At 46.6% G+C, this 16,101-nt stretch overlaps 1 protein-coding gene and 1 long non-coding RNA gene across 2 annotated transcripts in view; one reads left to right on the top strand and one right to left on the bottom strand.

The window, feature by feature from the left end:
- The window catches only part of SH3RF2 (SH3 domain containing ring finger 2), a 112,944-nt gene that overhangs the window by 3,897 nt on the left and 92,946 nt on the right, over positions 1 to 16,101 (bottom strand). The window contains exons 9-10 of the mRNA XM_019739097.2: positions 15,231 to 15,580; positions 12,730 to 13,038 (exon numbers count right to left, since the gene is read on the bottom strand). Of these exons, the coding sequence (XP_019594656.2) occupies positions 12,763 to 13,038; positions 15,231 to 15,580 (626 nt within the window). The 3' untranslated portion in view covers positions 12,730 to 12,762. The remainder of the gene's footprint in view (positions 1 to 12,729; positions 13,039 to 15,230; positions 15,581 to 16,101) is intronic.
- Positions 281 to 16,101, top strand: part of LOC141567287 (uncharacterized) — a 49,604-nt gene continuing 33,783 nt past the window's right edge. Inside the window, exons 1-2 of the long non-coding RNA XR_012489813.1 lie at positions 281 to 1,217; positions 7,486 to 9,229. This is a non-coding gene — a long non-coding RNA (uncharacterized LOC141567287). The remainder of the gene's footprint in view (positions 1,218 to 7,485; positions 9,230 to 16,101) is intronic.

The following is a 16,101-nucleotide window of genomic DNA, read 5'->3' as shown; positions in this document are numbered from 1 at the left end:
GTGCTCACATGTGGCCAATGCCTCAGGCCGCCCCTCGTCCAGGTGAGGGCAGGTGGTTTGAATGGACATCACAGGAGTCGGCTGCTATCTGTGACTTTGCTGTCAGTGTTCAGCTCTTGGCCCTTCTGAGTGAAAATTGAGTCCCAAATGACCACGCTGAAGGCGGGCAGAGGGGTGGGGGTGGGTGGGGGTGGCAGGAGAGAGCTGAAAGGATCATGAGAAATTGGTCCAATAACATTTAGAAAGACTTGCCTTCTAAAAGACCCAGCCTCAGAGTTTGTCCACAGGTAAGTTCCCATGAAAACCCGGTAAAACAGAAAATGAGTAGGAAAGGGAGTTTTCCATTTTCTGCCCAATTTCTCTCACCTGAAGCCTGATTTCTTTTCTCACCAAGGACTCATGCTGATGTAACAGGCCATTTTTCCTATGGGGCAACTTTATTGATGATCATAGCCTGTTCCTTGACGGGGTGATGTGGGACAGTCAGATCTTGCCAGCAAAGTTTATGGGAAACACCAACTTGGGGAGCCTTCCTGGAACACCCACTCTCCAGAGGTAGACCTGTGATCTGTGGCTCCAGAGACAGGGTGTACTGAAGGAGCCCGAGTGTTCAAGCAGGCAGCCACAACTGGGCTCAAAACTGAGCTTCTCTGAGCTCTCAGAGCTTGCGAATGCCATGCAATCCTTCCTCATTTGCTGACGCGCTCCACCGAGGCCAACAGTAAGCAAGGCGCCAGGTGGCTGCTTTATATTCAGCGGGAGAAGCAGGCATGCACACCAAGGCTGGGATTACCAGGATGCCTCCTGCGTCCCCCCACGTCAGTAAGGTACACAGGATTTGGAGCTAGGCTGTCTGCACTGGACAGCCTCAGACATGGGCAGGAGTTTCCTCGTGCTATTTGAGACTTTTAGCCCTTAAAAGGGAAGGCAGCTGTGGTAGACACAGCTCCTCTCCTCTCCTCTCCTCTCCTCTCCTCTCCTCTCCTCTCCTCTCCTCTCCTCTCCTCTCCTCTCCTCTCCTCTCCTCTCTTCCCCTCCCCTCTCCTCTCCTTCCTTTCTTTGTGCCTAAGTTGGTGCCAGCACTAATGCTGGGTATGTGCCGGTGGAGATGGGTCAGCCTGTTGACGGCACAAGGGGCCCAGAGACGTCCGCTTCGATCTGCATATCAGGCCTGGTGTCAGGGGCTGGGAGCATGTCCCTCCGAGATCGAAGGCAAGGTGATTTGAGATGACTGCACTGGACCCCCAGGGAGTAGTGGTGGTGCGCTTGTTCTTTTAACTACATTTATTGTGATGTACCATTACTGGCAGCGGGCACAGGGGCTGGGAAGTAATAAGGAAGTAACCGCTGAGGGAAAGTTGGCCGCCACATTAATCAGACCTTCCAGGTTGTGCTAAATGATGTAGAAAGAACTCCAACTCTAAGATCGACTGACATTTTCATAGGCACACAGAAATCCCATCAGTGGTAGGTGGTGTGAATTTACCTGTGGCTGGCATTGTGCAGGGCTGGGCAGCCGTCCTTATCAATGCTGTTTATGGGCCAGCAGTTTTAGGATTAGGCGGGTAATAATTCTTTGTTTACTGAGTGCTTGGAAGACAAGTCTACCTGAAGCAGAAAACCCTGATGTCTGCAGGAAAGCTTTGCATCCCATCTTAAACGAGGTGGCAAGCGGTTAGCAACGCAGATACATTGCCTGGGTTTATTCCCAAGCTCCAATTCCTGGCTGTGCAACCCTGTGGAAATTATTTAATCTCTCTAGGTCTTAGTTTCCTTATCTTGAAATGGGGATAGTAACAGTCTTTACTTTTTATGGTTACGGGGAGCTTTGTAAATCAGTCAACATAAGTAAAGCACATAGAACAGTGTGTGGCACACAGCAGAGTCTCTAACTGTTGGCTCAAAAGTATTATTAGACACTAAGAGACCTCTTGAAGGCTCTGTATTGTGACCCTGCTTCTTGATTATCTCGAAGAATGGGAAACTCTACAGGTGGATTATTACACTGGCTTATGGTTACACTCATTACTAGAGTTGCGTTTGTCTTGAAAACCTAAGTCTCAGTTTTATGAGCTGAGTTCTTAAAATCATACATCCTAAACTATAAAATGAGGCTAATAAGCGCTCAGTTCTTATATAGTTGCTGTGAGATGGCCTCTATTATTATTCCCATTATATAGATGAGAAAAGAGGTGAAGTGGCTTGCCCCAAGTCACACAGTGAGTCACACTTGAAATACAACTCAGGTGGTCCAAGTCTATAGTCTGGGCTCTTAACTGCTGTGCTAGAGAAAGGTGGGGGGGGGCAGGGAGGGGAGAAGAAAGAGGAGGAGGACGGAGGGAGGGAGGGAGAGAGGGACGGGGAGAGAGACTCTCAACTAATAATAAATATTTTCGGAATGAGTAAGTGGGCATGGAAATTCAATAAATACGTCCTAATGATAACAAAGGGTATGATATTTCATGTCTTTGTCTATCCAATTCCAAACAACCATTCTGACTGCTTAAAAAATGACAGATTGCTTTTTGCTGGCTGTGTAGTTGTTGTTTGCAAGAGCCGTGAGGGCCAGTCCCTTTGGAAGGTGAGCCTACAGCCCTGCACAGCTAGTGCCTGAGGCGTGTCCCTTGTTTTAGAGATGGGGGATGGGGCTGAGAAAAGGGAAGTAACTTGCCTCTCTGCTTGTGGCATCTCCCATAAGTTCATCCTTCCTATGAAGGATTCATCTATTCTCCCCTTATTCATTCAACACATACTTATTGTATGAAAAATGTTTGATGAATGAATGAATTTCCTTGACGTGTTGAGCTTGTTCCGTCCATTTTGCAACACTGTATGTCTGGTTCCTTCTTAGTCTTCAAATCTCAGTGCAGAGGTTACCTCCTTGGAGAAACCTTTCCTGGCCACCCTACCTAATACAGCCCACACCCCTCGGCCATTCTCTTCCCTTCACTCTGTTTCCTTCATAACCTCTGTCACGTAGAAATAATTCTGCATGTTTAATGGTTTACCATTCACTCCCTTTCACGAAGGCAGGGACCTTAGTGCATTGCTCACTGCTGAACTCCAAAACCTGGCACACAGTAGATGCTCAATCAATATGTGTGTAATGAAAATGAATGAGGTGACATTGATTTCTACCCAGGAAGCAAACATTCTGTGACTTTAAATGGAGATGGAGTGAGAGCTAGGACATTGGCCCGGAGCCCCTTGGTCATAATGACATGTCCAGCAGGGGTTTGACTCATCAGCACATGCATTTTCTGAATTACAAAGTGTGCCAGGGACATTGAATTTCTGTTAATTGGCACCAAGGAGGAGGGGTTGTTATTGAAATCTCCAGCCAGCTGGAAGCCTGTCTGTGTCAGATCTATTTGCAAATCAGAATGGACATTTCATAAACCCTGTCAACCTTGCGAAGCTGCAGGTCCCCAGGGGGGCAGCACCAACGTGCTCTCAGGCTGTGTGCAGGGTCACAGTCAACCCTGAACCTTAAATCTTCACCAGACGAGGAGGTGAGGTGGTAAGGTCAACCAGAAAATAAAAGACGATGAGGGTTATGGCGTAAGATGTATTTAAAAATAATCGTCATACTGCCTCAATCCCAGTACCATTTGCCAGCTTATCTGAAAGGTGAAGAGAGCAAAGAAGCTGAGATTTCAGAGCTGGCCCCACTGTGACCTGAGACAAGTGATTGATCCTCTGAGCCTCAGCTGTTTGATCTATCCATAGGGGACAATAACACTTAACTCACAGGTTGTGAGGATTAAAGGAGAAAATGCGTGTAAATAATAATGATAACTAACATTCAGAGCATTTCCTATGTGCTGGGCACTGTGCTCCTAACTTTATGCACATTATCCCATTTAATCCCCACAACAGCACTCCAGGAAAGCACAGTTAGTACCTGCATTTTAGAAGCAAGGGAACTAAAGGTTGGGGAGGTGGAATGGCTAACCCATGGTGACACAGGGCGGAAAGGCGAGCCTGGATTTGAATCCAATCACCCGACTCAATATGCTCTCCACCACCCTGTAACTGCCCCTCCACACGGTTAGCTCCATACCTGGCACTTAGTACACATCTAATGAATGGCAGCTAAGAAGACTCTGTTCTTACACTTAGCATTTCTCATGCTCACCTGCTTTCAAGCCTTAGTCATGCCTGCAAACTCCTCCAACAGCTACCACTTCTAGGGTCCCTTCTGCACACAGCATTGGGCCTGTCTGTCTCCCTTAATCTTCCCAACACCCCTAAGAAGTGCCGATTATTGTTTCCACTCTTCACGTAAGGAAAGAAATTCTCAGAGATGCTAGTTAACGGGGTCCAAGGTTGGACAGCCAAGAACTGGTGAGGTCAGGACTTGAACTCAGGGGCGTGTGATGACAGAACTCAGGTGCCTTCCTCTCCACATAACCCCCATGATACCAGCTTCCAGAACCTGTTTCCCCTCCAGGAAGCTCTCCGGACAATGGAAACTCTCCCTCATTGCTCCCCTCTCTCATTTCCACCTGTACTACAGAGCCTAGCTCTTTATTGCTCTCTGTTTCTGAATGGTACCTCCATATCCATTTATTGGTAATAGTTACCATTTATCATGTACCCAAAACCACAAGGAGAGCTGTACATACGTGATCTCATTTAATCCTGCTGAGAACCCTAGAAGGTGGACATTCTGACCCCCGGTTTGCAGATGAGAAAACAGGTATAGGGGTGTTGTAACTTTTCCAAATTTCTTTAGTCATTTGCCAAAGGAAATATAACTAGTAAGTGACAAAACTGGGACATAAAACTCAGATGATTTGGTTCCAAAATGCACCACGCTAGCTATGATATTATATTGCTTCTCCATATCTTGTAAAGTTCTAGTAGATTGGGAATCCAACTAGGGTACTACCCCCCAATCCTTGTTGACTGATACTTTAAAATCTAGTCCTTTGTTGGAGGTCTCCATGATGGAGGCCTAAGCTCTCAAATTTGCCAACATCTAAAAACAACTTAAGCTTAAAAAAGAATCCAGCTCGTAAACAGAATGTGTAAATGGAATTTTTGGAAATGTGGTTTTGGTATCTAAAATTAGCCTTCTCTTCCAAACAGTATTGCCCCTTCTCATTGCCCTGTCCCCTGTCATGGCAACTGGTGCTATCGCTCTCGAGCTGTGACTGACATGCCCTCTTCATGCAATGCAGCTCTCCAGCTCTCTCCTTGACCGAGATGTAAAACATCTCCCCAAGGAAGTGGGAGTGGGGTAGGAATCTGGGCACAGCCCTTTGAAGGTGATATTTATTTGAATTTCTCTGGTCTCTAGGCATTTTCGCTGCCTCTTTACATTTTGATTCAAGGTTGCTTTTGCTTATTTGTGAGGGTCTCCTGAATGAAAATAGCTCTCACCATCCTCTTGGATGGTCCAGGGAGTCCTTGTTTTCATGGGAAGGACATCAGGATGGCTCTGGCCTCCAGGACACATCAAACTCTACAGCGGTCAAACTCTGACAGTGCAAATGGCCTTCATCAAGCCAGTCGGTCATGCTAGCACTTACTCTAACGGCAGTAACTGAGGATACCCAAAATGGCCTTTGCAAATGCCTTTTGCCATTTTCCCCGGGTCTTGGCTGGCATCCTTTTAGTCCTTACCAGGCTGCAGCTCTGGTCCATCCAGCAGTGACCCTATTTGCATAATTAGCTTGCATCTGTGGGTATGTATTTACCTCCCAAAGCAATTGCCTTTGAACTTTGGATAAATACCAGCATGGAATGCTGGAAAATGTCAGCTCTTGAGCCCTCTTGTTCCCACAGAGAAGATGAAAGTGGGGGTCATTTTGGAAATCATATCCCCCTTCTGCTCTGTATCATTTAGAGTGAGGACAGGCAAAACCAGAAATAAACTCATGAAGAGGGAGAGATCTAGGGAATGTAAAATGATCACTGTGTTTTGACGTCAATGATCCAGAACATTGTAAGCTCCGGCTCTTTTTCAATTGGCTTGGCTATTCTGGCCACCCTTGCAGCAGTGGTAGATTTGCTGTTTGGATTTCTCTGTATAGAACCCTCTGTTGCCTTCATTCACCCCTGCTTCTTGGATGACAAGACACTTGTAGTTTTTCTCTGGGAGGGCTTGGCCCTCTGAGTTAAATCATCCCCCCACTCCCATCTCCATCCTCATTCCCCTGATCTCAGCAGTACATGCCCTTTTGTCCATCCTCTCCAACTTCAACCATGTTATGTGTTTAGAGTTGTCATTGAGGAAGAGGGATGTGGTGAGTTAAGATTAAGGTTTGGGCTTAGAGCTGTGGGTTTTCGTCCTTGTTGCCTTGGACAGGTCATTTCACCTGTGAGCCTTAAGTCTAATCTCTACAATGGGATAATAGCAGTACCTTCCCTCATAGGGTTGGGTAGGATGTGATGGCATAATGCATGCAAAATTCTTGGCACATAGTAGATGCTCAGTGAATGGTAGCAATTATTGCTGGATGAAGGGTCAGAGGTTCTTTTTCCTTTTTCTTTTTTTCTTTTATAGTCTCCCTCCCATCTCAAACTAGTTATGTGACCTTAAGCAACGCACTGAAACATTCTGAGTCTCAGTCTTTTGATCTTTAGTCTGGGGACAAAACTAGCTTTTCCTTGCATATTCCATAAGGTTCTTATGAGAACATGTCAGCAGCAGCAGTAGCAGCAGCAAGATGTGTTTAAGTTTCAGATTCTGAGTTGCTGCTTCTGGTTTCTGCAGTCAGCTATCCAGAGGTACCAGGCAAGGCCCAGAGGGCAGCTGGCTGGAAAGCCCTATACTCAAACAATTCGCACACAGCCAAACCCATATTTTCCCTATTCAGGAGCAACAAGATCTCCCCAAATAGCTGTATTTGGAAAAACTCTTGTAAAAAGTCCTTCTAAACTAGAACGTCTCAAAATCAGACATGGGGGTGCATCAAAATCTCAACTCCCAGCAATGAATCCCAGTGACGGAAGCCGGAGGGGAGTTCCGATATTCAGGCCGGGTATCTAAGGCCTCAGGTGGCAATATGTGCTTTGACTAGTGTTTCCTGTACTCTGTCCACCTCTGTGAGCTGCACTGAAGACCCCATATGGTACATGTGTGGGAAATGTACACGGGAACCATAAGCATGGAGTTCAGGATAGTGGCTGGGAGGGAGTGGGGGCAGGGAAAGAGAGGATGAGACGGAGAAGCACACGGCAGGCTTCAATGGTATGGATTATTATCATGTTTGAAAAGTTAGGTGGTAGGTATATGGTTGTTTCATGAATATATACATATTCATATTATACATATTATACATATAATATGTATATATTATGTATATATAATATATATGTATATGTATATATATGATATTTAATTTAATTTAAAAAGAGAGAAAGACAGAAAGGGAGACCCAAATCCAGAAATACTTAGTCAGAAGCAACACCCTGTCAGGGCCATATGTATCTTACCTATGCTATTAACCATCGTGTCCCCATTGCCTCTCACAGAGACTGGCCCAGTGTGGGTGAAGGATAACAGTTGTGGACCGAGTGGATGGATAAAGGGGGGAATCTGCAATGCTTCTCTACACCCCTCACCACTGTCATCTTTGACGCATCTCTGCTGTCCTCTTTGACACCCCATCCTATGTTAACGTGTAGGTCAGTAGGCGGAAAGGCTTCCTGGGAACATTTTGTTTCTGCTCTGCTTTCAGACACAACGCTACGGCCTGGCAAACAGATGGCTTGGTGATTTAACCTTGCTCTATTTCAAGCAAAACGTCCTTGCAAGATTCATTCTCAATGACACCAACGTGTGAACCTGCCGCAAGGATCTTTGGAATTAACTCCTCTGGTTTGGTCCTGCCTGGTGAACACATTCCCCAAGAGGCTATCTTTCACGGTCACATGAGAGGTAGCTAGAACTGCTAACACTCCCTTCTCCTAGCCAAAGGGAGAACTGGGGTCTTTACTCTCAAGACCTAAACAAGAGAAGCAACAGTGGCAGCAGCTGCCGGCCCCAGGATAGCCCAGCTTGCTAAGCACTTGCTCCCAGCTGACGAGACTTAGTAGGACTTTTGCTATTCTGTCACCACAGCTGCTCTCCGGGAAGGGAGGCCGGAGACTGTGGGGCTGGGGCTGGGGCTGGCCTGTGTGGACAGAGCAGGGTGAGAGGATGAGGATGGATGCCTGTTCATCTTATTGAAACAAATGACTCCTATACCTGCCAAACTGATGCCAGAGGAGCTAGGAAGCTGAAGGACATTGCTTATGCCTGTGAAAGTATTAGCTGAAAAAGGCAGACTGATGAGCAGAGACCTGCCCACCCTCCAAGGCAGTTCCTTTCCTAAGCCAAGGGCCGGGTGAAGGTGATGGTCAAGGGCTAGAGAGTGGCCAGGGTGGGGGTTAGGAAGATTGCTGGGCTTGACAGCAGTGCTCTCAGCTACTGAGTGACCTCTCTGAGCCTTATTCTGTCCAATAGGGTAAAAGTCAAGGTATTTAACAACCAGCATGGCATAGGCAATAGCCAATCAGAATGAAGAAGGGCTTTATTGCAGGAAGTCTCAGCTGCACCTGGTCTTAGCCCCTTGGCTGTTGGATGGTAGAGTGATGGGGAGGGACCTGGAGAAAGGGCCAGGGTGCAGGAGTAGGGAGAGGCCTTGGGGAGCTCAGAGCATCCATTATATACCTATCAGGACAGGCCTATTTCAATATATTAACAGCCAGTATGGCATTCAATACTCCTGCCGAATGCCGTCAACTCTGCTATAAAACACGAGGAAGGCAGATTCAATTCTCACACTTTATGTGTATCAGAATCACTTGGGGAGCTTGTTGAAAACACAGATGTTCAGTTCCCATTTCAAAATTACCAAGCGACACGCTCTAGGACCCAGGTGAGGACCCTACTCTTGTGAGACCTGAGTGCCCCAGAACAGCTGATCTCTAAGGGTCCAGTTCTTACTTTCAAGAGGATTATGACTTTGAGACATGAAGTTCCGCACACGGTCTCTAGGGAAACATGCCCAATTCAGGAGCAGCTCATGTGACTGAGCGAAGCAGGCTGGTGGGGCCGTGGCAAATTGAAGAGCGCACGTCCATTTAACTCAAGCCGCTTTGACCCTGACCCAGGCGCCCCTGGACGGCTGCCACTCAGGACTGCAGGCCTGGTGTGGACAGCCCTTCTGAATGGTCAAGAGAAGATGAAAGTCAGCGAGACACATACCGTGTCCTGCATCTCACCGAGTCACAGGTAGGGCATGGTTTTAAACTCTTCCGGCTCCAAAAGCCCTGTCTCTGGGACGGTGAAGGGTAGTAGAGGTGTAGCTGGTCCCACATGCGGAGGGAAGGAGACAAGCCCTAAGTGAGGGTCTTGATGCTGCTTGTGGGGACCATTTCCTCAAGCATGGCCCTCAGAGTCTGTCCACAGCTGGTAGTGCCTCTCATCTCTCAGATGTTCCCCCTACACGCCCCCAGCCCAGCACTTCCCTCAGCAGCTTTCCTAGCTGAGGTGCCTGGAGCTGATTGCAGGCACAGGGGCACCCTTCCCAGGGACTCTGAGTCTTACTTAGCTGAAGGGATGGAGCTCTCACAGGATGAAATATTTGGCTTCGGACCTGAGGGACTAGGCTTCTACCTGAGATCCCTGGAACGTTCCACAAAGGAGTGGATTTTTCCAAGTATAAGAGAACTCGGCTGGATTGCTCTATTTACACCCAACTGCCAATGCTTCTTCCCCTGCTCGGGACACCCTTTCTCCCACCCCTTTGTCTGACTCACACTTGTCCTTCAGGACTCAGCTGAGGCTGTGCTCTGACCTCTACAACTACACTATCTTGGTCTCCTTTTAGCATCACAGCCCTGGACAGGCCCATAGTCCAGACTTTCTCATTGGAATTTCAAGGCCTAATTCTTTAAAAACATTTAAGCTTGACATTTGTTAAGTGTTCACTATGTGCCAGCACGATTTAAATCCCCTTATAATATTATCTCAGTTAATCCTCACAGTACCCTAATGAGGCTGGCACTACTGTCTGTCCTATTTAAGAAAACAAGGTGCAGAGAGGTTAAGTAACTTGCCCAATGTCACTATTGCGTTTCCCCGAAAATAAGACCTCACCGGATAATAAGCCCTAGCATGATTTTTCAGGAGGACATCCCCCGAACATAAGCCCTACTGCGTTTTTAGAGGCAAAACTTAATATAAGACCCAGTATTATTTTTGGGGAAACCCATTAACAAGTGGTAAATGAGGACGTGCATCCAGCCTGTGTGCGGCAGAGCCTGCATTTGTAAGCACTGCACTATGCCATCTCCCCACCGTCTGCAGTCGGTGTCCAGAAGTCAAGGATAGTCTCTTGGTTCACACAGCATAACCTCCCCCCACCCCCAAGTTGGGATTTGAGGTGAGATAGCTTGAATGTGGGGGTATGGGCAGCTACCAACCTCGTTCTGCTACTAGCTGTGGTTATTCTTCAAGGCTCGGTTTCCTCGACTCTATAATGGGGACAATTACACCTGCCTTGTAAGGCTCTGGTGGAAATTACAGGAGAAGATGTATCTATCATCCTGGCACATAGGAAATACCTGAAACATGGTGGTGGAATGCATGGCTGGAGGTGCTAGTGAGTTCAACTTTTCCCCACAAGGCTCCACAGGGGTGGGATTTGGTTGGATGCTGGGAATGGGTGACGAGGCTGGATGGAGTGGGGGCAGCCGGCCTTTGGAGTTGTTTACAGTTCTTGGAGAGGGAACCCTATAGAGATGGTGGACAATGGGGAGAATGCTCTGTTTCATTTGAAAGGCATGGGCTGTGTCTCTATTACACTCAAATGATCTGCTGCTCAGCCCCAACAGTTAAAAATTAACTGGATCCATTGCTACTGAGTTGACTGGTCATGTCATTTACTTGCCACTCTGGGTGTAGAGCAGATTGCCAAACTCACTGCTAAACTTATCAAGGGTGCTGTATTGCGTAAAGATGAGCCGTAGGTACTCATATTTTGACAGGTTACACCATGACTCCCTGTCCTTGTGACTTTCCTCCATTTCTCTACGTGGATTATTCCGTTCAATGAGGCATGGAGTTGGGCATGTTGATTTTGTGGAGTAGACACGGGTCAATATCTCACAGAAACAATATAATGTGTTACCAAGTTAGCTCTAACAGCTGCAAAGATCTGACATACATACAGTATTCCTTGGCAGGATTATGGTTTTGTTTTGTCTTATTAAGGTCTGGAAAAGTCTGTGGACAATCCACTTTGCCAAGTGTGTGAGTGGGTATATAAAAGATACATGTTTTTAATCCCGGGATCTTAAAGAACTGGGAATTCTTCAAGAAGGGAGAAGGTCTAATTAGATGTGCCTTTTTAAAATGGCACCCAGCCTTAGCAAATGGCATTTATGCATTAAAGTGCCCACATTGATGACATGTAATAAATGTTAAATCACAACAATTAAGTTTAATGAGAATTAATGGGTGGTCTTACAGCATTGCCTCGGCTCTCCGGGATGCCCTCTCACCCTTGTTTACACGGCTTTTCCTGGCTGGTCCTGTTTGCATCAGCCCCATCTTCGTGGGGTCACCTAGTTTTGCAGACTGTGCTTCTTTCCCCACCTGTCAGGAATGTCAAGGCCACTCTCCAAGCCTCTTTGATCTTCTTCCCCGATATTCTCCTCCCCTCATTCCTCTTTCTTTCTCGCCCTCCCTGCTCTGTCTGTCTTGCATGTTTCCTTCACCCTCCCTCTTCTCCTCCTTTCTCCCCTTTTCCTCTCCAGCCTTCTTTGTCCAGTCCCTTTGAGAGCGGCTTTCCTCTAGGAAGTGCCCTCACCCCAGCTGTGGGCTGGCCTTTTCTCACTGATATTGCTGCCTTATCCCGTGCAATAGCTAGCCTGCCCCAGAGGAGAAGACATCAGAGAAAGTAAAGAATGTTGCAATGCACATAGAATATATATCTAAACCCAAATCTCTTACAACGTTATTTTTAAGCATTCCGTGTTCTCTTAGGGAAGTCAGACTACAGAACCAGGATGAATTGTCCATAACACCACACAGCGTCCTATCCATAGCTACGTGCTTCCTCCTATCTATTATGCAGGATTAACATGGTAGGAAAATGGGTTGAAAAGCTTCAAGCATGATAATCTTTTGGTACTAGGTCAGCTTTCTCTCTGACCTCCTTGTTTGGAGCAAACTTGGGAAGCTGACTCCCTTTGGTTTTAGAGGATTTTGGCACATTCAAAGTATCCATCTCACACCCTTCCCAGAAATTCTCTCTCTACTGCCAGTATTATGACTCTATGGAGGGAAAAAGATACGGCGGCTACCAGCAGCCAGTGTACAGGTCCCAGAAGATGACAGCGGCTGTTCTAATGCTTGTTGAGAACATGGTGATGTTCAAAGAAGCAATGCCAACATTCCCACCACTGTGACACCACTGGGTGAAGCCCATTTTAGTGCGCCATAGAAATTCTGCACAGAACACAGGGGACAAGAGGCCCCACACTCCAGGCTGGGGAACAGGGTGGGCAGGATGGTTCCCCCACTCCTTGGTCCGAGTAGTGGGCCTTGCTGCATCGGATCAATATTTTGGAAGCCACCCAATCTATCTTCCCACCCAGTGCAGGAATCCCTGCTCCCACCTTTCCTTTCCTGGAGGTAAAATGGGCAGAACAAGGACCCAGGCTCGAGTACCCAAAGAATGGCAGGACACCCTCAGTGGAGGCAGACTGTATTTAAATGCAATTCACCTCTTTGGGGTCTAGGAAAAGCCACCTGTAGATTCATTTGCTGGGAAACACGGTCGGTGTGGCTGAGGCAGTGGACACTGGGGTCATGCTCTTGCCAAAAGTTGACTTCCTCCGGAGTTCTGTCTGTTGTCCGGAATGGCAGCCGCTTCGGTGGGCGAATAGGATGGTCATCTCTGGGCCCAAGGGGGTTGCATCAGGCTGGGATCCTTTAGGGGTGGCTGGCTGTTCAGGTTTTCCGGAGGTGGGTTGGAAGGTGGTGTGTTTGGTGGGAGGAGGACTGTAATTCTGAAATCTCACGGTTTTGACTTGCTGCAAGAGAAAGAAAGCAAAGAGACACTGGTGAGGTGGGAGGCATGCCATTTTCCCCTGGGACTTGGTCCATGCTGTTTCTCTATACTTGTCCTTGCTTGAAGGTCTCATTCCCACGTTCATTCAGGAAATACCTGTGTCTACTATGAGTGTCTACAATGCAGCATGCCCTCTGTCAGGTGCTGTGAATCCAAGAGTGAACAAAACTGCCCTGACAAAAAGACAATTATAACAAGCGTCATGATGGGGGAAATAAGATGCTAAGAGAATGCAGCGGAGTATTGAACTGATGCTGGAATGGGGCTAGGCTTCCTAGAAGCAGAGCTATTTAAATTGAGAACTGAAGAATGATTAGGAATTATCTAGAAGAAAAAGGGTAGGCCACCATCTACCTGAGAAAAGGGCCTGAGGCAACAGGATATGATCCATTCTAGGAAGTATAAGAAGTTTACCTTCCCTCTCGCCTCTCTACCTAACCTTAAGGCCTATCTCAAGGTGTATCACTTCCTTAAGGCCTCCCCTGCTGACTCCATCAGAGAGTTCTGTAATGGCTTTATAAGTCCTCAGAGCCGAGTTTGCAAACTGGACACCTGCTGGCTGAATTTAGTCTGTAAAATGTTTGAGAGTTTAAGTTGCCAATACATAAAAATTGGGAGATTGCATATGAAAATCAGTATTTCATATATCTCTTAAAAAAATCAACGATCTGGCACCCTGGGCCTATTCCCCATATTGGCAAAAATTGACTGGAACTGATTAACAGTTCCCCATTTATATGGAAGGAACTGTCTCCTGTTTGCACAAGCCCCCTCTTTCCTTTCACCTCTCCAGTCTGTTATATATTAATATCTGCCTGGTACTGATAGGTATTTGTTTTGGTCAAGCCCTATCTTAGGGCTTAATACAGTGTTTTGTGGTACTGCTGAGGAATGATTTCTTCTTTTTTTTCTATGAAATTTGACCTTAGTATCCCCCACTGAGAATCCCAGTTTCTTCCTACTTTTGACCTTCACCATATCTAGCAGAGGGCTGGGCACTTATTAAATGCTTACAGTTTGAGGGCTTGGGGTAACAGGCAACAGGGGCCTGGAAAATTTTGAATTATTTGAAAATATAATTCAGAAAAAAAATCCCAACATTTATCTCAGTTAACACTTTTTTTTCTAAATGCCTTTCTCTACAAGCTTATTGCTTAGCATTAAGAGCGTGCGTTTTTGTATTAGATCTGGTTCTACTCTAGATATTAATGTGTGTCAACTGTGTGCCTTTGGGTAACGTACTTTAACTCCTTAAGCCTCCATTTCCTCACTTTAAAATGAGGGTAATAATAATAATACCTACTTCAGGGGGTTGTTGTCTGAATTAAATGAGAGATAACAATCTGAAGTACTCAGCACAGTGCCTGCCACGTCATTAGTATGCAGTAAGTGATTAACAAAGAGAAGGGAACCATATCATCTTTCCATTGAATGGGTGATGGTGGTGGTGATGGTGGTGATGGTGATGTAATGTTCAATAAACTAAAAGACGTGAGGATCACCTAATTTCTTAATGTCACCTCCTCCATCCCACCATCCCTCCTGCTTCAAGGATATTATTGAGAACATAAGTCTTTTACAAAAACTCTCATGTCTTCTAGTGGGAAAAGCCCTAGCGTAGAAGTTAACAGATCTGACTTCTGTCACGGAGGTCACAATAGCAGTTTGTTGCTGGAGTCGTCATAACTCAGTGTGACCTTCATAAGTCACTTGAATTCTCCGTGTCTCTGTTGCCTCTTCTATACTATGAACAATTATAGATCAAGCCCTATGTACACATATCTTATCTCATTTAGTCTCCAATCCAGGCCTATGAGGCTGTTACTATTCTCACGCCATTTTAAAGATTAGGCAAAAAAAAAGTCTTCAAAGTCAAGAGCTAGTAAACAGCAGAGCTGGAATTCAAATTAAGGTTTGTCTGATGCCAAAGCAATGTTTTTTCCAAGCCATCTCCGGGCCTCAAAAGAAATATGTATGAAATATTCAGAAAGCATGAAAGGAGACTTGGTAACACATCTGGTGAAGGTGTGAGGATTCTTTTGAGGCTGTAATTTTGATTCCTTGTCTATTAAAACTAAAATCTCAGGAGCTGGGACACTAGGCCATGTTAGGGGTCTAAAGGGTTATGTCTCCCTAAGGTCACCTCACTCCTACCTTTTCGCTGCCATTTCTTGAGTTTTCTGGCTTCACCAGGATCGATGGTGGGGCAGATGCTGGCGGTTTGGGTGGAGGCTCACTCTTGATGGGGATTTCCTTGCCTTCCATGATGATGGAACTGGCTGCCGAGTGGATCCTGCTGTCGCTGCCCCTGCTGAGGCACGTGAGGGCGGGCTCCCCAGTAGGAATGGGCTTGGATCCCATCTCTGTCACCACTGTCGAGGGGATCCCCTGCGGCTGCTGGAATTGGAACTGCTGAGGCCGTACGACCATGGTGGGGCTGCGTTTGAGGGAGCCCACCACAATGGTGGGGATCCCTGACTGGACAGGTCTCTGCAGTGATCCATCTGGGGAATTATATGACAGAGATATCAGCAACGGGGGCAGCCAACAGCAGGTTGGGTTGGGGCTGGGTGAGCAACATGTCCTGATATCCCAGAATAGTTAAGTGCTTTCCCAATATGACTGTGCTCACATTCTCTCAGGGTCTTTCAAAGGTGACCTTATTCTTTTTTTAGTGCTGTTTGCTGATGCTGGCAGCAAATAAGTGGCTAGCTGAATGTTGCGGGGGTGGTGTCAGAAGGTGTATTACTTCCATTTGCCTCTCTCTCTCTCTCTCTCTCCCTCTCTTACACACACACACACACACACACACACACACTCTCTCTCTCTCTCCTACTCTCTCCCTCTAGATCTTTAAGATGGAAAGTGAAGAACACATACCTAGAGATGGCTTCACAATGAGAAAGAAATAGAGGAATGCAGACCAAAGAGGAAAGAAAAAGGAGACAGAAAGAGAGAACAGAAATTGAGAGTCAACAGAGAGGGATGAGAGGGAGGGAGAGAGGGAATTAGATGAAAGGAGAGG

The sequence above is a fragment of the Rhinolophus sinicus genome, linkage group LG10, assembly GCF_036562045.2.
Source record: "Rhinolophus sinicus isolate RSC01 linkage group LG10, ASM3656204v1, whole genome shotgun sequence".
Classification (NCBI taxonomy): Eukaryota; Metazoa; Chordata; class Mammalia; order Chiroptera; family Rhinolophidae; genus Rhinolophus; species Rhinolophus sinicus.
Note: the sequence above shows the minus strand (reverse complement) of the source record. Positions and strands in the feature narration are given on the sequence as shown.